The sequence below is a fragment of the Lathamus discolor genome, chromosome 3, assembly GCF_037157495.1.
Source record: "Lathamus discolor isolate bLatDis1 chromosome 3, bLatDis1.hap1, whole genome shotgun sequence".
NCBI classification, from domain to species: Eukaryota; Metazoa; Chordata; class Aves; order Psittaciformes; family Psittacidae; genus Lathamus; species Lathamus discolor.
The window spans coordinates 112,643,936-112,665,142 of NC_088886.1; the positions used below are offsets into that span (position 1 = coordinate 112,643,936).

Genomic DNA, 21,207 nt, shown 5'->3' on the forward strand with positions numbered 1-21,207 from the left:
GTTTTAAGGTTAGAGCCATCACAAAACTGGAGTATTCACAATGTTTCTCCCCCATGCTGCTTCACTGTTATCTAACAGAATTGCTCACATTGCAGTTTCTCCCTTGGAAGAAGCAATAATTCCTTGGTTCTTTTCCCTCTGCAGCTGCCGTTATCATTCTTCCAAGAACCCAGGCTCTACATTTGGCATCAAATTTGACAGAAAATTACCTTCAGATTCAAAAGATACTTAGTAGAGTGACCAAGAGACTGCATAGGCCTCACATCCCTAGGAAATCAGGCCACCAAAAAAAACCCAAAAAACCAAACCCAGAACAAACCTGCAATGGAATAAACTTACCTCCTTTTTAACAATTTCAGAAGGAAACGTCTGCTTAGAGATCACCCAAAGTGCCCGAGTGCGAGTGTTTTTGTCTGAAGTTTTTACAGCAACACTGTTCACTATTGAAAGCAAGTCTTGTATTTCGGTTGCTGAAAGCAGAAGGCACAGCACTCAGATTCTGTTTATGCAATTTCAATCAGCTTCTTAGCAAGTTTCAGCTCATTTTTTCCTCAGTTAATGTTACTAAAAGATCCATTCAACTAGTTCCAATGGACATGATTTCATGACTTAAACATTACTTTTTTGCAGTTTCTCCCAACATAAACTAGTGAAAAAGCTAAACATGCATTAATATATAGATACCATTAATGTAGTACATCTGTATTACCTTTAGAAGAAACCACAAAACCATAAAACTCAATGGTAATTTCACCCCAAACCTCTAGAGTTAAAGATTAAGTATTTTAATTATTAGAAACTTCTTGGACTTCCAGTAACTTTAGCAGCATTTTGGTCAATTTCACTGCTATACTGACACAGATAAATCCATTTTAGGGTCTACAAAAGGCTTTAATAATAAAGACTGTGGTAAAGCTATAACTGAGGTAACAGTGAGCTCATTACACAAATAACAATTAGGTTTAACACAGGCCTTACATTCAGCTAGGAAGACACAGGGGAAAAGCATGTATTCCTTTAAGACTCAAAACTATCAAGCCTAATTTTTTTTACAAATTTTGGCTTTGTGGGTAAATAGTCTCACTACCAAACCAACATAAGCTCACATACACTCCTTTTTTCAACCAAGAGGAAAGCCCTGTTTCAGAACTTAATTCTGAAACCTGACCTTCTCTAACAAAACTGACTGCAATTTGTCAACTGGTTAAAAAAAATATTAGAAGTTATGGGAAAGGGACCATACAGAAATTATTTTAGCTGTCTCATATTCATCAGAAATCAGGCTAAATTTTGCAAAATAGGAAAGGTCACTTCTAATCAAAACCATTCTATGGTTTAAGAACCAGGACCTGCCAGGTAAAGTCTCAAAACCACTGACAAACACTACTGGCCGTCCCCAGATGCTAAGTGTTCTTCCACCTGTACAATTTTTTGATTACTAATTCCACAAAATTACAGTATCTAAACAAAGTATTTAATTAAACTAGAAGGCAGTAAAACAGTATTAGCATAACAGCATGAAAAAAAAAAAACAATTTCTTTGTAAAAGGTGCGATTAAGTGAACTGACCACGCTGCTCATATTAGCGACAAAACCACTGCACCACATGGGAACTGTTACCTTTGTCAAAGTATACGCTAACAAAGACAAAGAAAGAACTCCTGATATATACACATATGTACACACACAGAGACACACATTACCGGCACGCACACTGAAGTTTGCTTACCAGGTAATTCAGACGTAATACTTGAATTAAAAACACAGAATCCTAATGCCTGCAATGCTGCATTACTTAGCTCTACATTTTGACTAGAAATGTGTGCCTGAAAAACAAAACATATACATAAAGTCTCAGTTTATAGAAGTAACTGTGAAATATGGTATGGTATTACAACACTTCTGCTTAGTAAAATGAGAGCTGTCAAAAGCAAACACTTGAAAAATGCACCCATGCAGGAATCCCTTCCTGATCACATACACTTCAAATCAATAAAACAATTTTGAGGTGCTGAAGACACTTTTGCTCTCTGTAATTTAAGCATCTTTACTGAAGCAAGTTCTAAACAAAGTTCTTCTGTGCTTGTTGTGTATTATCACTTGACACTCTAGTTGTCTGTAAACATCTAAAACAGAAGAGGAAAAAAAAAAAAGATGGCCAAGGACAGTCTTTACATGAAGCTTTAAAAGAATCTGACATCTACTACATTCTAAATTCCCAGTGTTTCTGAAGACAAACAACATGCTTTGCCTTTTCTGCCTAATGATCAGATTTCATTGCTTAACACTGCCCAAATATACCAAAGACCCTGTATTTTACTTTCTTCCACAGTAATGGAAGATAGATTTTGCTGACAAACCCTTACTGCTATGTCACTACCTTGAATTATTAAACTAACTCAACCTCAAGTCTTACAATGGCCACTGACCTTGACCACGTAAACATATCTTCAGTTCTACACTGAAACGTAGAAAATGAAATGGAAAAGACATACCTTAAACACTTTGCAGAGTTGAGGAAAGTGTTTTCTGACATCTGCAGTGAATCCTTTGCCTTCCTCACCAGTCAAGCGACTTGAAGGAGCAGAAGGGAAAAAAAGCAATATCCACAGGTTAAGCATGTTATAATTGACATAACTTTACATTTCTAGCACACAATTCATTAGCCAGTATAGAACTATCTCTTTCTTTAGAAAACTAAAACACAACACCAAGGAAGTTAAAGAGCAAGAATGCCAGTCACATCGCAGGTTACTCTGACATATCAGTAAACTACTGTGTTATAAAGTACATGTCCTAGTATACTGGAGGTGAATAATGACCCATTTTGTGCTTATAAAGTACACCAAAAAAAAAAAAGAAAGAAAACCAACACTAAGGGCTTTCATTTTTCTGGCAACTTCTACAGAAAACATTAAAAGTTAATATGCAAACTTAACATGACTGCTGAAAATTAGATAAACTTTCCACAGAAATAGATGAGCTTCAAAAGCATGTTCCTCAAATGCAGTTCTAGAATGCAAGGTCCCCACTCCAGGAAAATTCTGGTTTGACAACTTACAGTGATGACTTTCCATGTATTTGAAGAATATCCATAAGGAAATGCTATACTTACCCTACAAAATGTTAACAATCACCGTCACATTAATGCAGAGGACCCTCTGCATCAACATAACAAAACACACCTGTATTAAGTGCAATCATCCAGAACATAACATGAGAAATCTGCCATTGCCTAATACTGTCTTTAAGCTGGGACTTTTTTTGGTCAGTTATTACTAGAAACCTGTAAAATCTTGTAGCTTCATCAGCATCACGGACAGATCTAAGCAGTTACAGCTTTAAGCATCACAAGGCTGAAAGGTGGAACCTCAAAGGTGATACTGATGGAAAGAGATAACGCCTCAGCAAACACTAACACATCTGAGAGATACAGGTAAAAGCAGAATCTCGTGGTTAAGCAGTATCTTCCAAAAAGAAATGCAATTAACAGAAGACACCATCATTCAAAAAACCGGAAAAACCCCCAAAACAAGCCGAAACCACAAAACCCCCAAACCCTCTAACCTTTCCAATCACGACGATGAGATACAAGACTTTTCCCAGTCAGAAAAAAGTTACCGTTTCCCAACGTTCCTTTACCCACCTCGGCAGTTTCCCCAGGACACCTGAGGAGAGCCTCTAGGATGTGCAGACTCCCAAAGGGCTCTGTCCGTCCGTCCCTCCCTCTCTCCCGCGCCTTTCCCTCCTCTAGGCCCGCACGATGCCCGAGATCTCACCCAGCGGCCCCACAGCACGCCTCAGACCCCCGAATGCACACCCGGGCAGAGCTCGCCCCCCACATACCCGCTCCGCGGCGGCTACCGGCGGCTCACCCCTCCCCTTGCCCCGACCCAGGCGGGCAGAACTCGCCGGGCCGGACCCGCACGCCGCCAAGCGCGCTTCCGCAGGGGCGCTGCGGTGCGCTCACGCGGCGCGGGCCTCCCCGCTCCCCTCACGCTGTCCCCGCGGCCCGCCCTCACTTGACGATCGTGAGGTGCGCGTCGGTAAGCTCCCCCGGCGGGGCGGCGGGGTCCTCCAGGGTCTCCAGCAGCGGCTGCAGGCCGGAGCCGGCGGCGGGCGCACTCATGGTGCCGCGAAGCGACCGAGCCCGTCTCCCGGGTTAAGATGGCGGAGCGCGGGCCAAGGCTGCGCCAATGGGGAACGCGCGGAGGCGGGGTGCGGCCGAGCCGGAGGATATCGCCCAGCGATACGCGTTTATTCCGCGCGCCGACACCGCCCCTCGCCGCTGATTGGTGGTTGCGGCCCAGGGGAGGGAGGCGCCAGGGGGCGACTCTGAGCTCAGGCGCTGGATGGAGCTGGGGGTGCTGCGAGGTCGGAGGTGTCTGGGGTGCTGCAGCCCGCAGGTCGTTTGTGACCGGGAAAGAACCTCTGCGCCTGCCCGATCTGCTCAGCGGTCACAGCCCAGCGTCAGCTCCCAGGAAACTGAGCCGAATAAACATGGAAGCAGAACCTAGAATCACAGAATGGTTTGGGTTGGAAGGGACCTTGAAGCTCGTCCAGTTCCAACCACCTACCACGGGCAGGGGCACCTTCCACTGGAGCAGGCTGCTGAAAGCCCCGTCCAATTTGGCCTTGAACACTGCCAGGGATGGGGCTGCCACAGCTTCTCTGGGCAACCTGTGCCAGGGCCTCACCAAAGGTGCAAAGAACTGTCTGTACCGCTTTGTTCTGTACAACGAAATTCTCCAGACTCTGCTGGGGGAGAAATATCTATGAGCAGCAGGAAAGGATCAACTCATTCCTAGAAAGACAGCTGCACTGTCGTGGCTTAAGCCCAGCTGGTAACTCAGAACCAAGCAGCCGCTCGCTCACTCTCCCTCTTTCTAGAATTCCTGGACAGCTGGGATTTCCTGTTCGAGCTTCTTGTGTACTTACTCCCTCACAGGGAAGAACTTCCTAATGTTTAACCTAAATTTGCCCTCTGTCAGTTTAAACCCCTTCCCACTTGTCCTGTCACTACCTGCCCTTGTAAAAAGCCCCTCTCCAGCTTTCTCATTGGCACCTTTAGGCGCTGGAAGCTGCTCTAAGGTCTCCCTGGAGCCTTCTCTTCTCCAGGCTGAACAAGCCCAGCTCTCTCAGACTGTCTCCAAAGCAGAGGGTGCTCCAGCCCTTGGAGCATCTTCATGGCCTCTTCTGGACTCTACTCCAACAGCTCCATGTCCTTATGTTGGGGACCCCAGAGCTGGACACAGGACTGCAGATGGGGTCTCAAGACAGCAACTTCACTCCTTAAGACTCAGATATGTGGGTCTGTGCTGTAGAATGTTTCCAGTTGGGTTTTTTTTGACAGCCATCTAATGGGGATGGAGAAGAGAGGCACAGGGACCAAGTAGGTGTGGGGTTTCCAAACAGTAGGGAGAAGTCAGTGCAACAGACTCACTTTTTGTTCACTCCCCACTATGGCTGCAGCATCGAGTGCTGCCCAGCAACCATCGCCATTGTCTGTGGGCAGGAGACCTTAGCACTTAGCAGTGCACAGTATATCCCACCTCGTGGTGAAGCCACGAAGAGGAGACAAGTGACAATGTGTGAATTACATCAGGGCATTTGCAGGTGAAATATGAAATAAGAGCAGTGCTGGCAAATGTGAAGCGCAGAGAAACCCTGCTTCTCGGGGGTACAGACAGGCCTGAGCACTAAGGTGAATGGCTAAGTCTGTCTTAATTGCCCACACGGTGTCAAAGTGGCATTGTAGACGCTTAACAGGAATGCCTGTTCTGGAAGGAAATTCTTCCGCAAACACAACATCCCCTTGGCTCCATGGGGTTTTCAGACAGGCAGATATTTTCTGTACACCCCTTGATTCTGATCCTTCAAGATCTGTTCCTTCTCAATTAAAGGAACAACAAAGAAAAGCCTAAACCCAACAAAGCCCCACCTAGGTCACAAATAAAATGTTAACAGTTCTCTTCATTCATTTTCCTTCTTAACAAACACTTCTGCTGATCCTGAAAAACTGTAATGACGTTTCCTAAGAGGATGTAAGTTTATTCAGCCCACCAGGTGGCAGGATTAAAAAGTACCAACAGAATTTAGGAGCAGCTTAAATCCATTAAATGCAGTGACAGCATGAATGAAATGTTGGAGATGACAGGGACAGAAGCTGCAGCACTAGCTGCGACATTATTTGCCAATACAACTGGGCAACAGGATTATATTCCCAGTAAAATTACAACAATAAAAACTCAAATATTAAATAAAATTCAAGAACCAAGAATTAGAATAAATAATTAGGGAATTAATGAGTCTGTTTAGATTAAGATCCTCCTCTTCCTCTTGTGCAAAACTCTTTCTGAGGAATTTACAGCGCTCCAAATAAAAAAAAAAAAACAAAGTCACAGGAAGATTCTTAGTGGGCATTAGATTTCAGCAGATATGGGGTCAAGAAAACATTCAGATGGAAAGAAAGAAACTCTGAAGACTTATTTACTGTTTTAAATAAAGAAAAATAATTTCAAAGTCTGAAAAGTTCTCAAGACATAAAAATAATTCATTGGAAACTGAGGACATGATTAAAACAGAGGTAGCTTTAATGCTGCTTCAGAATGAAGAATTTAAACTGAAGTTAAAAACATACGGAGATTGATGTATGTTCATCAATTTAAAACAGTACAGTCTTTTTAAAACCCGTGTAAACACCATACAGCATCTTGACAGGATCTTCTGAACGTATTTGCTGGTACTCAGTCAACATTTCTTCTAACGCTTCATTTCACCAGTTCTATTAACGTACCACATCTATTCATTTGATTCTTCATTAAGTGAAATCAGAGTCGTGAAAGGGTTTAAACATCTCTGAGTGAGGAAACCCTGGCAAAATTAATTGAGTAGTTTTTGATTCATCTCACAACAAAATTATGATGATGATATAATTGATTCTGTGCTGTTCATGTTGCTTCCCAAACTTCTGACTTTAGGCAATCACATGGGTCGCTGCTAGGTCATTCATAAGATGAATTTAGTATATTAAAAATAAACTCACTCCAAAGGCCTTTTGAGTTCATGGAAATGAGTTAATTTAAGAAATAATAACATGTAGAGAACAGGAAAAGAAACAAAGCAACAATCTAAAAAAATAAATAGGTAGAAACCAAGGAGAGAACAGCATGTTACATTTAAAAATAATAGAAACAGTCACACACAATGTTTTTTCAAATGATGCAAGAAATGAGAAGAAATAGTTTATATAGAAAAATAATTCTTAAATCTTTGGTGACAATGAATTCTTCAGATCTTTACAGTACTTGTAATCTAAAAAGTCTTCTATTATTCATATAAGTATATTTTATAATTTATTTCCTAGTGTACTTAACAAAACTTACATAAAGCAGAAATCAAAAGAAAGATATGAAGACAATGTCTTATCTGAAGAAACAGATATCTGAATTGGGTTCTAAACCATGTTTCTTAATGAGTGTATCTCATTATTCTGCTCACATAATACCAAATTTCCCAGATAAGAAGTTTGTTTTTCCTTGAGATGTTGTATTTTTTCCATCATTTGACTTAGAAGGCATGTCCATCGTAATATATCTAATTTGAAAACCACCAGCAGTGACTGAAGCATCTGTCAAAAACTTCAAGGTCATCACATTGCCTGTGAGAAGACAAAGTTAAAACAAAGGTTACTTTTTTGGGTGGCATGAAAATGTGGTATTTCAGATGTAATTTTAAAGTTCTCTTTCTTGCTTCCTTCTGAGATCCTTAGAGCAATCCACATGGTTTGTCTACTTCGAGCTGTGAGCTGGGATTATTGCAGTTCCATTAGCCCCATGGAAAACCAGGCAGATTTTCATCAGTTTTCTTTGTCTGCAGAGCCCAGATGTTGATACAAATTTGCTGTACCCAGTGCTTTCTGCAAAGTATTTCCTGTTATTTAGAATGCTGCTCTGCTTCACTCTACCTGTGAAATGTCACACTGTGTGTGTGAGACACATCTGGTGCCTCATGAATCTCTAGGTGACACAGAGGTGAGGTTTCTACGTCACTCTCCCCTGAGTGTTACCTGATCATCTCTACCAAGCCTGTGTAAACCGGGAGTGGCACAATTCAACTTTTCTGTTCTCTTTCTGCTGATTACAGCTGTGGGCTGGAGTGCAGTAACATGAGTTTCTGCACAAGACTATCCATAGATGGCTTGCGCAGGTAGTCCTCATGACTTCTGTGCTACAGCAACTTTGTGACGCTTAAGCAAACAAAGGTAAAAGTGGCTTTGATTTCTGTGTGATCAGACCTTGACCTGCTGTTTAAACATACAGGCAGAACAATGTCTAAAACTGGCTTTGGAAGTGTCTTTGCAGTCCTTGTCCTTGAAATAGGAAACCATCAGCGCATGAAGACTGTGTGCATAGGTAGGTCTCAGTCACTGATTAGAGACCTGCTGCATAAAGAAGCCTACATGAAAACTCCTTAACGTTCATTGGTGTACTACCTCTGTAAACTCAGCAGGATGCACCCTGATTATTTTCTAACCAGGCTGTTTTTCTTTTGCATTTATTTAAAAGTAATTGCACTGACAAAAGAGCATGATGGCAGTTTTGAATAGCAGTTCATGACTTGCCAGCCACGAAGCAGAGATTTTGTCTTTGGACCTCTTTACCATATATTATTAGAAAGAAGGGACAAAAGGTGGTTTTGGCTGATTTTTTTTTCACCATAAAGAGTGCAAATATATATTACCTGTGCTAATGATATCATCTGGCAACTCATCTCCACAAAACCTGGAAAAGAATACAAATGGTCACAACTAAACAACACACCAAATATTCCATAGTCCCTCTACATGGGGACCCACACAAAACAGTAGCTTTCAGGCTGTACTTTCCTTTGGAGCTGTAGCTCACAGGGGCTAAATTTGCTATAGGTATTCAGTATATGTAATTCTTCACTACAGGTTAATGCAATTGCCTGGAGAATTTTTGTCATGTCAGGTTTAGGAAAGGGAGAAATGCAGCAAACACTTCAATTTATGCAGCAAGTAAATGATGTAGAAGAAGAAAAAAGAGTATTTTAACAAGACATTAAGGAAAAGAACAAAGGCTTGATGCTAAGAAAGGAGAAACATTGTCAAGAAAAAAACATTAAAATTAGCTGTAAAGGCAAAAAAAATGGACTATATCCTTGCTTTGCTACACAGGATTTATAGAGAGGATGTGAAAAGTGTCAGGAATTGGGAAGTGGGTTTTATCACTTTTTGTTCTGGACTTCATACCAAAATCTGACTGCTAAAAGACAAGCAAAAATATGCCATGAAAGAAAAGCAAGTGAGAATTATGCAAAGAGGGAAACTAAATGTATCAAGAGAGAAGATATATAGCACTTGTTCTGATCTGGTATCGCTAGAAAATATTTTACCTCAATTACATTTTTGCTAACAGTTTAACACCCCACCTCCCTCTTTTCAGTTAAAGCAAATGCAAAATACTAATTGACATTGTTAGGGGTTCTTCATGTAAAATAACGAGAGAATTAAGGTAAGAGGCTAAGAAGTCTTACACCTTTTTTCATGTAATTTAACAAAGCAGAAGACTGCAAAGTGCAATTCTCTGAAACCTTTTGTAGGCTTGTGTTTATGACAGTAAAGATAATGACAGTAAAGATAGGTACTTTTGCTTGAAGTACTGCAGGCATAACAGAGATGCTAATTGTATGAGGTAGTACAGTGTTCTTGTGCAGTAATGTTCTGGGGGAAAAAACAAATCACTTGATTATTTGCATATTAAAGCTGGGTTTGCTTTACCTGCCCACAAAGCCGTTGATATCATCATAGCTATCATAGATTTCCAAGAAATCAGCCATACAAGCAGTGTCATCTTCAACATCAAACTCAAGAAACTGTAGATGAATACGTTGTCCGTACTTTACTCTAATATGCCAGTAGCAAATCTGCTCATTTTCATACTCATTTGGGTAGCCTGGTGACTTAAAAACATGTTTGGAATCTGTGAAGACTCCACCACACTCTTTTCCTAAGAGAAAAATAATAAATAAATAAATAAATAAGAGAAAAATAAAACCATCAAAGTTTAAGTATTCACTGTGGGTATGGCTGTGGTTTAAATCTTTGGGAACTTTGACCCAGCAGAGCAGTAGAAAAAACACAGAGGAACACCCAGTGTGATAGCACTTTTCATGTATTTAAGCATTCAGCAGTCACAAGAAATGTTAGTCATTCCTAGCTTCTGGGAGCAGATATTTTGGAAACAAGAGGAATGATCCAAAACTCACTGAATTCCCAGGAAAAGCTTTCACTGATTTCAGTAGACTTTGGGCCAGAGCCAGGTGTTTTATGTAAGAGGCATTAGAGGTTTCTAGTTATGTCAAACTGTAAGCTTTTCAGCTGCACTTGCAAGTCACCCTACATTTAGTTCCATCCTTTTTTTTAGTTAAAAACCTCTTGGAAGTGTGTCTTCTAAAAAAAAAAAAAATAAAAAATTATAAAGGCTGATGATCACATACACTGCACCATGTTTCTGTTACTTCTGCACTCTTCGCTCCCTTCAGGATGTCTCCTTTGGGAGGAAAAACCCTCAGTCCCGTTTGATTCAGTGGCTATTTGACCTTTACCAGCTCCCTGACAATGGGACCAACCAATCTGGGGACCTCACCGTGCCTGACTTCAGGATTTGCCATTGTTCCCCAAGTTCAGACCCAGAGAAGAAAGAGGTACTTTTTAAGGGTGATTCAGGGCACACCACTTAGAAGCTTTAAGCTGGAGAGTGTGATTAAGCCTTTCTATTTGTCTAGGATTCCTGTACTTCTCAGCTCCAGATTGCTGCTAGGTGAGATGTACATTTCAAAGAGTTCCATAAGTTCCTCTTGACATCTTTAGCATCCTAGAGAAAAGCATACGCTCTGTTCAATCAGAGATTTGTCTTTGTACCCCCAGGCTACTTGTCCCTAACCTGCAGACAACTCTGAGAGGCTTTGTAGTAAGTCAGGCTTTGTGAATACGTGTCCTTGTAATGGGAGAGACTCCCTGGTCTGTGACTGTTGGCAGTACTGGTTTCCTTTTGTTCTCTAACCAAACAGTGCACTTTGAAAGCAGCTACCTCTCAGCCCATCGGAGAAGGCTGAGAAAGGAGAAAGCCAGGCTGACAGTTTACATGCATTAATAATGAATGAAGTAGTTTTTCTTGCAGTTCTCTTTGTATGCTGAACATCTGGGAGTGTCCCCCACCCCACAGAGCTATTTGATTTACAACTGCCCAGCTCACATAAACAAGAGCACAAACAGAATGTGCACAGCTGTACAGACGTCATGGACAACTCCAAGTTTTGGCTCTGCCAGGCAGGGTAGTACACTTGGAGTAGATGGAGAGCCAAGCAGTGAACAGTTAAGCTTCGTTTTTCTTTTCGGTGCATACTTTTTCTGTCCTATATGAAACAACATCAAGCTAAACTGAAACAGTGGCTATGTCAATATATCAGTCATCTGTGAAGGGAGGGGAATGGAGAGACGTCCCATATCTAGTGAAGCCTTGTCAGTCATGTTCAAACTATGTCTTCAGCTCTGCTTTGGAGATTAGCTTTTCTCCATCTTGTTACACATGTGCACACACACGCGAAGACACACACAGCACTGCTGGGAGCTGGATCTGTCAGGTGTTTCAGTCGCAGACACAGCATTCACTTTCAAAAGTTATTCTATCTCAGGCTCAAGAAAGGAGGAATAAGGATTAACAGTAAATTTAGTCTGTTTACAGGCAAAGCATCTGGGAAATGGTTCCAATGTTAAACACCTCCTATTAGTTATTTGAATAAAAAAACAAAACAAGACATTTGCACATCTCATTTGAAACATTACTTACCTTTCCTGCCAACAGCAGCATTATCATTCCATTTTTAGTTTCTGAAAGGTCTTTGATTAGGCCCTGTCATATACGCAACAATGTGGTGCAGAGACACTGAGCTCTGTGCAAGCCAGGTCAGCTATAGGTAGTGACAAGAGAGGGCCTGGTGCAAGGCTCCAAATAAATTTGTCTCAACATGGCCCCCTTCTCAGACAGCAGGTCTATGGCCTTGAAGCTAATTAATTCAGAGCCTGGGTGCCTTTGTGCAGCCAGGTAGCATGGCATGTAGCCATAACTCCAGACCTGCTGAGCAATGGGTTGTTTTTAAACGCACCATTTGGGTTGTAGCAGTAGGCATCCCATCTCTCACTTCTGTTGAGGCGAATCCCGTAATCAACAATACCAGTTTTTCCAAAGCCACAATTGGCTCCAGCTTTTACTATGGGATATCCAACTCTGCCCTTTGCCATCCAGCCAGCAGCGCAGACATGGAAACCTGCAATGGGGAGAAAATGAGACATGGGTGTGGTACACTGATCCTAGGCAAGAAACGCTGGTTTTTACTCAACTAAATTAAGTCTTATTCCAGCTTATAAATTACTTCTGCGTAATTGGCCTAAAAGAAATTGAACTACAGGAAAGAATATTACTTTGAGAAGATAATTTTAAATGCAGAATATAAAATTTCATTGTGTTCTCCACAATATGATTATTGGGTCTTCATTTGAAAACAAAAATCAAATGCAGACGGACTATGTAGTTTCCTGGGTACTGAGTTTTAAGTTCTGTATCAGAATTTGTAATCAGATTACATGTTGGATGAGTAATATAAGTGTGTTCATTGTTTCTTTTTTCAATTCATAGAAATTTAATCATATCACAAGAGTTTGGAGCAGTAAGTTCTGAGAATGAATAAAATACAAGAGACACCTAAGAAAACAAAGAATTTACTTAAAATCCTTCCAAGTTAACCTGAAATGCCTCATGTATTTCTCGCTAAACAAAAAGATCCTGTTAATGCATTTTGTGGCTGAGACCTTAAAAACAATAGCCAAAGAATGCAATGTTATTCACTGTCTGGTAGAGACCAATTCAATGTTTTCACCAAGATGAACTGGAACATATTTGTGATGTCCTAGTACTATGAGCTACTCAGAAGAGACAAAAGCACCCTTTCTACATGTGTGCTGGTGCTGAGAGCCAGCTTCTGACTCAACAACATACCCTGTAAATTTTTAGAGTGGATTATATTTTCCATTGTTTTCTCGGTGCTCTGGATGGATAGTTTCTTATTAGGAATCAAATAGGAATAGAGTAGGGTATGCTTCACTTTTCACTAAAAGCACACTACTCACCCTCTCTCAGAGCAAATATGGCTGGAAGAAACATTGTGAAAACATCTTGACCAATGATATGAAAAGCAGCAATGCACATTTGCTACAAAAGCTCCCTGGGGACAGATGCCTTCCTCTGTGGGCCCAGCAGCACCCAGGCGCTGTAGCTGCAGAGGTGCCATGGCTTCCCAGCCCAGCTAGACAGGTCTCTGCTGGGTGCTGCTGGTGCTAGGGCCGTGCTGCACCCTGAGCTTGGGGGGATGTGTAGCATCACATGCAGATGTTATCCCTGACAACTCTGTGGGTGGTGCAGTCATGCTCTGTTACTGAGGGGGGAAACTGTACTCAATTTAGGCCAAAATCCAGGGAGTTTGCAAGTCTCTCAGTCCCAAAGTTCGTAACATTCATGAAATTAACAAGACTGGCAACATTATGAATGAGCACAATGTGGAAAGCAAACAGCTATGGTTTTTTTTCAAACCTATTTTTCTTGCCGCCTCCAGCTGCTGATACGTGGCTAGATGTCCACCCTCATATTCACAGACTGCTTTTGCTTCTGCATAGGTAAGCTGGTACTTCCCAGAGCGCGACTCCCTGTGATACACTCCAGCAGCTCGTTCTGTGTGACCAAAGCGAGACATGATATTTAGATTAACAAGACCTTAGGGCAGTCTTCCAGTACCTAAAGGGGCCAACCAGAAAGCTGGAGAGGGACTTGTAAAAAGAGCAGGTTGTGATAGGACAAGGGGGGTGGCTTTAAACTGACAGAGGGGAGATTTAGGTTAGATATCAGAAAGAAGTTCTTCACTGTGAGGGTGATGAGGCACTGGCAGAGGCTGCCCAGGGAAGCTGTGGCTGCCCCATCCCTGGCAGTGTTCAAGGCCAGGTTGGAAAGGGCTTTGAGCAACCTGGTTTAGTGGAAGGTGTCCCTACCTGTGGCAGAGGACTTGGAACAAGGTGATCTTTAAGGTCCCTTCGAACCCACACCATTTCCTAATTCTATGATTTCAGTATTGTATCTCAGCTGACCCACCTTCCAGTGTGCTCTCACCACCTCTGGTGGTTTCCCCAAGACCTGTGCTTTGGGCGACCGTCCAGGTGAGAAGAGAAACAAAATGTTCAGCTAGTAGCTGTGCCACTTGGAAAATGTCAGGAAAATATGTCCCTCCCAGCCCCAAGGCATGTTTTTGTAACCCAAAGGTATGGTTTTGTTTGGGAGAAGTTTCGAACAACAGAGCTAGTCAGAGGTTGGCGAGTTTTTGAACAACAAAAAATCAACAAAAGCAGTGAAGGACTCCCCTAGGAGTATGCAGAAAGCAGTAGTTATGGGAACGATCGGCTGGTGTCAGCATCACTAGGTCTGTGTATCAAATCTGGCTCAGGGGGAGCTCCTTCTGGATTGCTATCACAGCATACTTTTGGATGTAACTTTTAGTGTCTTTGTAAGATGAATCAGAGCTTTGTTTTGAATCTCTAGAGAAGTTGAATCAGAGCTACTTGGATAGAGGAGACGCAGAAATTAAAGGGAATAAAAATGTGAAGTAAAAATATCTGAGCTTGTGTCACAAAGGGCAGTACCAGAACAAGTGCTGGCTGACATTTTTGCTGCACAGAAAATTGATACACTTTCTTCATTATTTTTTTCTTTGCTGTTGCAAGTACACTATAAAGCAGCTTTCCAGGGAAACCTAGAAACTGTCAGTACAACCACAAGTTCTATAACCTTTTTGTGTTGCACTTGTCTGGTGCCATATGTACAGAAATCTGTCTTGGAGCCAATCTGCACATGTAATCTGAACACTGGTTTTGTTTAGATCTTTCTTATATTTAGTATAATCTGAGAAATGGCTGTCTGTAGCTACCACTAGTCAACATGACTCAAAAAAAGACTCAAAGCAGGAAGCATTTTTTAGAGTAGTTATTTGTACCATGGGGGGGAAAAAAGAAAGTCTTTTCTAGGGACATGCATGGTCAGTAGTTTTGGCTAGGTTAGGGTATTTTTTACAAAAACGTGGTCACCACTGAATTGTGGTTAGCAGTGGTGAGATCCTTTATTAGATACAGAATGATGTTTGCCAGTGTAGTTTTTGGACCCGCAGTCACTGGCCTGGTGCCCAGGGAAGTAAATGATATCGCTGACTATAGTCTCAGAAGACTGTGAGAAGAAAAGAGCCACTTTTTATAACATCACTGGGAATGTTACTGGCATGGGCATGAGATAACATATATTAATTCCACGGAAAAATCTTCCCAAAGCAGACAGGTCCATTGCAAAGAAAAGTCACAGATTCATAGAATCACAGAATATTTTGTGCTGGAAGGGACTTCAAAGATCACCTAGTACCAAGCCCCCTGCCACAGGCAGGGACACCTTCCACTAGACCAGGTTGCTCAAAGCCCTGTCCAACCTGACCTTGAACACCGCCAGGGACAGGGCAGCCACAGCTTCTCTGGGCAACCTGTGCCAGTGCCTCACCAGCCTCACAGGGAAGAATTTTTTCCTACTATCTAATCTAAATTTACCTTCTTTCAGTTTAAAGCCATGCTATATTAAAAAAAAATATATATCTATTTTAGTTAAAAATTTATTTAGAGGAAGTATTATTTTTCATTCACTCAGTAGTCTATCATGTCTAACCTGATAAATCCATACAATTTTCTTTACGTGATGATTGTATTGGGTTCAGTATGCATGAATTGGAAATCTCAGTATTGCAGGAAATAGCACAGCTTTTAGCCTCATTGCACACTCAGGAGTCAGCATGGCATTGACATTATTATTATATGTCACTGCAGCACACAGTAGTCCTTGGAATTAGCTGAGCTGCCTCACTATATTGAGTCAAAAAGGAAGGGGCAGCTGAATTCTAAGATTTGCCACCTTTGCAAAGGTGACCTGACACAGCCAAACCAAGAGCGGTCTTCCAGCTTATTTTAAGTGATGTTTGCTGATAAAAGCCCCCATCTCTCGCACCTTTGCAAGACTCATCCTGTTCCTTCCCTGGAACTGCTGCTGGAGGTACCTCCAGGGATTTGGGGGAAAACACCCCTCCTTGGACTCATTGCTCTTGGAGCTGACATTAAAATCTTACTATCTTCAGTTGTCCTACTGACTTTTCACCTGGCAATGTTGTTTTTAAATCTTATCCCTCAAAAGATATTTACCCCCACTTACTGACAGTAATATGTCACTACAGACAGGTATCATGTTTTTTGGAATATTGCTGGAAAGATCTGCTCTTCACAGTTTCTGCAAAGGCTGCTCTAACAGCAGCACCACTGAGTCTTCACACAACACCTTGGTGGGTGGTGGTGTCCTGCTGAGAGCAATTACCAATCTTGTATCCTTGCTACTCCTTTGTAACATGACAAAAGCAGCCTTTGGGAAGGTGAACCACACTCTGGTGCTGGCTTGGTGTGTCACAGTTTAATGATATGGTATTCCCTGACAGTATACTCTAATTAACTGATTAGATCTTTCACCAGCATTTTTTCCCCTCCTTTTGAATTACATTAAGGGATGCACAGAAAAATAAATTGCACCAGCAAAACCAGACCTAGGTCAAAGCATTGTATGACTGTTACTATACATGTACATATCTATCTATCTGTATATATATACATCTGTACACATATTCACAGTCAGATTTGAACACACACACACACACACACATACACACACACACATACGCACTCACAAATGACTGATGGTCTTCATGAAGACAATACCATGGCTATGGGTTAAAACCTCCATGAAGTTTTCTTTTTACATGAAAGCCCAAGCACATGCTTACACTTGTAACTGTGTCCTGTTCATATACCATATGAACCGTATCATATCCTCAGCACTACAGAGCGGGACGTGCCCCAGCCTCAGCTGGGCATCTGCTCTGACGAAGGGTTCTGCTTGAAGACTGCTCTCTTTACCTGACCTGCCTGAAATCTCTTCTTCCTGGACAACAGTGAGAACTTTCAGCAAAGTTCTTTTCCTCTTTGCCTGAAACCCTTTTCTGTCAGGGCTTTCTCCACTCACTTTTCTTCTTTGGTTCTTACTTAAAAGGTCACAGGCTCCATGGCTGACAGGACATGTTTCTTCCAACTCAGATTTCTTAAGATCTCTCCTTGAAGCCCAGAGACAGCTGGATCCTGCAAAGCCAGTGACCCTCTACTCACCCACAGCAGTAGGAGATGGCAAAACATAGCCAATCTTTTCTGCGCAAACACAACAAGCATAAAATTTGGCCTAATGAAGTACCCTGAATATGCATGGCACAAACACTAAATGCTAAATAAAAATAAATATTTTACTTCTAAGCAGAGGAGGGCTGTGTAGAGTTACTGGCATGAGCCCCTGCTGACGTGCACAGTCATACTTAGAGTACTCTGCCAAATGGGGTAGGTATGGCCCCTACACGACTCTTGGTGTGCCAACAGGGAGGAAATTCAGAACACAAAGAGTGCAGTGGCTCTCCTGGGAAGCCTACTTTGTAGTTCTGAGAACTGGCACTCAGAGAAGCATATGAGCATATTTGGGCAATCCTCTCATCAGTTCACAATAAACCCTTGGTTATAATGTGCTTGTCTCAAAAAGCGAGCAACTATAAAATTCCATTCACATAAGAACAACATTAACAAGAAGGTGATCCAGTCAGCTGCAGCAGGCCTGCATGCTTACCGAGAAAACAAAAGATGTTTTGTAACGAGAGAAGGAAAAAGACATGAGCATTTCTAGACTGCCAGTAATTCAAGATTTTTTATTTGTGCTGATGATTTGTTGAGGAAGAAAGGAAAAATGGAAAACTCCTGTCATTTTCAGTTTAGTCTTTGATAGTGCTTTATCAGAAGAAGAGGAGATAAGCAAATCTCAGATGTCACTGCACATTCCTAGGGTTTATTCAAGGGAAGGGGGGTTCTTGCTTTAATGCCTATTCATCACAAGTATGAGACTGGACTTATTTGTTTTACAGTTCAAGTTACACTGGCTTTTTTAAAATACAAAGATGCATATATTGCATGTCTGGGATTTTGCCCAATTTTTCTTCACTTATATACAATGTCACTGAATGCCACTGGTAATTCAATTGACTGCATTTTGAGGTTTGTTTCAATTATTTTATTGCTGGGGTTACACTAGATGATGCATTTCTAGAGAAGCTTCGACAGAGTCCTGGAGACAAGAGTGGTTATTGCAAAGTCAAACACTGTGATTCCAGATTTTGCATGTGTTTGTTTATTTAGAGAATATCACTAATTTTACTCCATGGTTTATTTTTATTTACTCACATGGTAAATGCTAAAGGCCTGGCAAACCAGAATTTTATTATGCATTCCAGTTAACACTCTGTTTCTTCATTTTAAAGAATGAGATTTTTTTTTTTCCTTCCAATTGAATTCAGTTTATGAAACTGCTTAAATGATCACTGTTATCACAAATTCTTGTGTATGTTGTAGCAGTCCCTAAGCGCCGCATACAGGGTGGCTGGTGCTGTGCTGGAGTACTCTTTAGAAGACCACTGTCTGGCTGAGATAAAAACTGTGCCAGAGAATAGGAGAATGGTTAAACCATTGACAGGACTTGTGCATGGCCACATGCCATTCTCTTGTGCAGAGACAGCCTTTACAGCATACAGGTAAACAAGGAGACTGACTCAGCAGGCTACTTTGCTCTTCACTCTGACCACAGCCCTTTGATATGGGAATACCCATCACAGCTTGTATGAAATTCACCTTCTCTGCCCCTACCATCAGGGCCTAACACAGCCTCAGTCCTACCTATCTGCTGTGTCTCCTTCCTGTTAAGTCCAGCCAAGAATACAAGCTTTGCTTGTTTCTCACACAAACCTCTTTGCTGTCACTCTTTCTTTGAATGGCAGCCACTTGGGGTGATGCATGAAGCTGTCCTCCCTTGGAGCTCTCCCTAGCCTGAGCACCTTTAGCAACTATATGAAACTGCAGGCATGTTCCAAGTTCAGAAGGAAAGAGAAGTCATTAAAACTGTGCAGTCAAATGGAAAAAAATATAGATTATATCTCCTAATCATCTGGTTTACATGGTCTTCCAAGAAGGGACCAGAGTCATGTGGCTGCTGCATCAGCTAATAAAGCATGGCTCCGATCCCCCATGAAACTTCTGAGCACAACAGAAATGGGTACTGGCTACAGGAATTCCTCAAAGCCCTTAAAGAAACACACAACATTCTAGAGAGGATAAAGGAGTTCTTAAGTATTTGTCTATAAAACAGAGCACTCAGAGTGTGCTTGTGTTTTGGCATTCTTTATGTGGCTATATTCTGAATGTGTTTTTCTGTTGTATTGGATAATTATAAGGATCTATAAAAGACCTCTAAGAGCTATTTAAACCCACCTCAGGTAAAAGAAACTATTCCCCCAGCATTTTCTGTAGCCCTTTCGAAATCTTCTTTCCCCTGTTTAATGATGTGAACAAATCAACAGCCAAAGCATACACATTGTTGTACTTTTCTAGAAACCTAAAAAATATTATCACTATTATTTCCAGACCATTTAGTTTCATATGTAGGACCCCAGGCATTTGATGTATGTTCATGCAGAAAGTAATTCATTCCTTTGCCAAATGTTTCTTTTCATACTCGTTTTCTTTCATTAAAAGCAACTGTTATTTAACACTGTTTTCACTTTGCCTCATGCTGTAGGAAAATGCGTTCAGATGAAATATTCCATACCTACTTTTTCCTGCACTTCAGAGAAATAATACAAATAGTAAGCTCAAAAGGACAAAACTCACAGTCACTACTCAAATAAAACAATCACCAGTTTCAGTGCAGGATTTTGCTAATATTAATGTGTGGCTCAATTTTGTATTGCTAGGTGCTCATCTCTATACTGTTAGACAAACAGTGACTTTTGCAGCAAAACACTCATGATTAAATTATTTCTTACCTAACCAAATGGAGTTATGCAGCACTCCGTCCTTGAATCCCCAGGCTTGAGCCTTGTCCCACAGCAGGGCAGCAAAGAAAATTAGTGCAATCATCTCTTCTGAACTATTAGGCTGTAAATATTTCCTGTTAAAACACTCAGGGTAAACTCTGCTAGCAGCTGGCTAGATCCTATTGGAACATCTGGTAGCCAGATCTTAAATAGTGCTTTCAGCTGTGAGGTCAGCAAGCCTGCTCCAATTGTGCTTGCTGTAGTATTATTACACAATTAAATGCGATGTCTGCAGTCGTCCATGTGACTCACTTTTGGCTTTCTTGATTCCCAGTGTGTCCAAGAAACCGTTTTAGCCCTCACTACGGCAGCACACATGAACACTTTTCAAGCCAAAGTCTGTTCATTCTTCAGCTCTCGTTGTCTTCAAATTCCATAAAACAATAAAACTAATAACCAGCCTATCTGCTTATAGTGTTTCAAGTCACATCATTTACAGGACTGAAGGGAATCACACATACTACCTCTCGTGCTTATTTAAACATTCCGTTCTTTCATATATAACTTGGATTTAATTCCACAGTGACCTAATCAATGAAAAAATGTAAGGAGAGTATTTTGTATTGGCTATTTGAATTCAGTTTCCCTACACAGAATCTGTAATTGGATTTGTAATCAGCATAAAACTGCAAGTGTCAAAAACAGATGCTCTTTGTTCTGCAAGTGGGAAATAAAGCTAAAATCTTCCCCTTGAAACCACAGTTTAAAATCTGATTCATAGCGTGACAGCTGTCTTCTTGTCTTCCCTTCTGGCAGAAAGTAAATAGTGCAGCTGCTCCTTGCGGATGAGTGGGAGAGTAGAAAGGGGGAAAGATGAGAGGATGGAAAATGGTCTGGTGCTCCACACTCCTGAGCAGCCATTGGAAGACTCTGCTCTCCAGTTCCGATAACACTGGTAACTTCTGAGTCAGGAGCTATAGAAAAAGATGTGCTCATGAGCATGAACACAACCATATGAAAGTAGATGAAAGGAAAGGGTGGAGGACTCTGTGCCCACTCAAGAATATTTTACATTGATGACTTGTACCAATGAGGAAGATATTTTTCATC

General features: G+C 41.4%; 2 protein-coding genes across 4 annotated transcripts in view; both read right to left on the minus strand.

The window, feature by feature from the left end:
- The window catches only part of RIF1 (replication timing regulatory factor 1), a 35,377-nt gene extending 31,158 nt beyond the window's left edge, over positions 1–4,219 (minus strand). For both annotated transcript variants that reach the window (XM_065671222.1, XM_065671221.1), the window contains exons 1-4: positions 4,023–4,219; positions 2,496–2,574; positions 1,730–1,826; positions 340–470 (exon numbers count right to left, since the gene is read on the minus strand). In XM_065671222.1, coding sequence (XP_065527294.1) covers positions 340–470; positions 1,730–1,826; positions 2,496–2,574; positions 4,023–4,129 — 414 coding nt within the window. In that variant the 5' untranslated portion in view covers positions 4,130–4,219. The remainder of the gene's footprint in view (positions 1–339; positions 471–1,729; positions 1,827–2,495; positions 2,575–4,022) is intronic.
- A 2,385-nt stretch (positions 4,220–6,604) lies between these two features.
- TNFAIP6 (TNF alpha induced protein 6) lies at positions 6,605–20,257 on the minus strand. Of its 2 annotated transcripts, XM_065671225.1 has the most exons (6): positions 20,107–20,257; positions 13,671–13,808; positions 12,190–12,351; positions 9,803–10,031; positions 8,743–8,783; positions 6,605–7,660 (listed from the first exon to the last, which is right to left on the minus strand). In XM_065671225.1, exons 1-6 carry the CDS (start codon positions 20,198–20,200, stop codon positions 7,497–7,499), a joined length of 828 nt encoding a protein of 275 aa, XP_065527297.1. In that variant the 5' UTR covers positions 20,201–20,257; the 3' UTR covers positions 6,605–7,496. The 2 variants fall into 2 exon arrangements, with proteins under 2 accessions (XP_065527297.1, XP_065527298.1); XM_065671226.1 differs by lacking the exon at positions 13,671–13,808.
- Positions 20,258–21,207: the final 950 nt, after the last annotated feature.

Excerpts from the sequence above, each read along its gene's own strand:
- TNFAIP6 (XM_065671225.1), bottom strand. The coding sequence starts at position 20,200 with ATGATTGCACTAATTTTCTTTGCTGCCCTGCTGTGGGACAAGGCTCAA. Across the intron at positions 13,809-20,106 it reads GCATAACTCCATTTGGTTAG|AACGAGCTGCTGGAGTGTAT; the intron begins GTAAGAAATAAT and ends TTGGTCACACAG. Across the intron at positions 12,352-13,670 it reads GGAGGCGGCAAGAAAAATAG|GTTTCCATGTCTGCGCTGCT; the intron begins GTTTGAAAAAAA and ends TCCCCATTGCAG.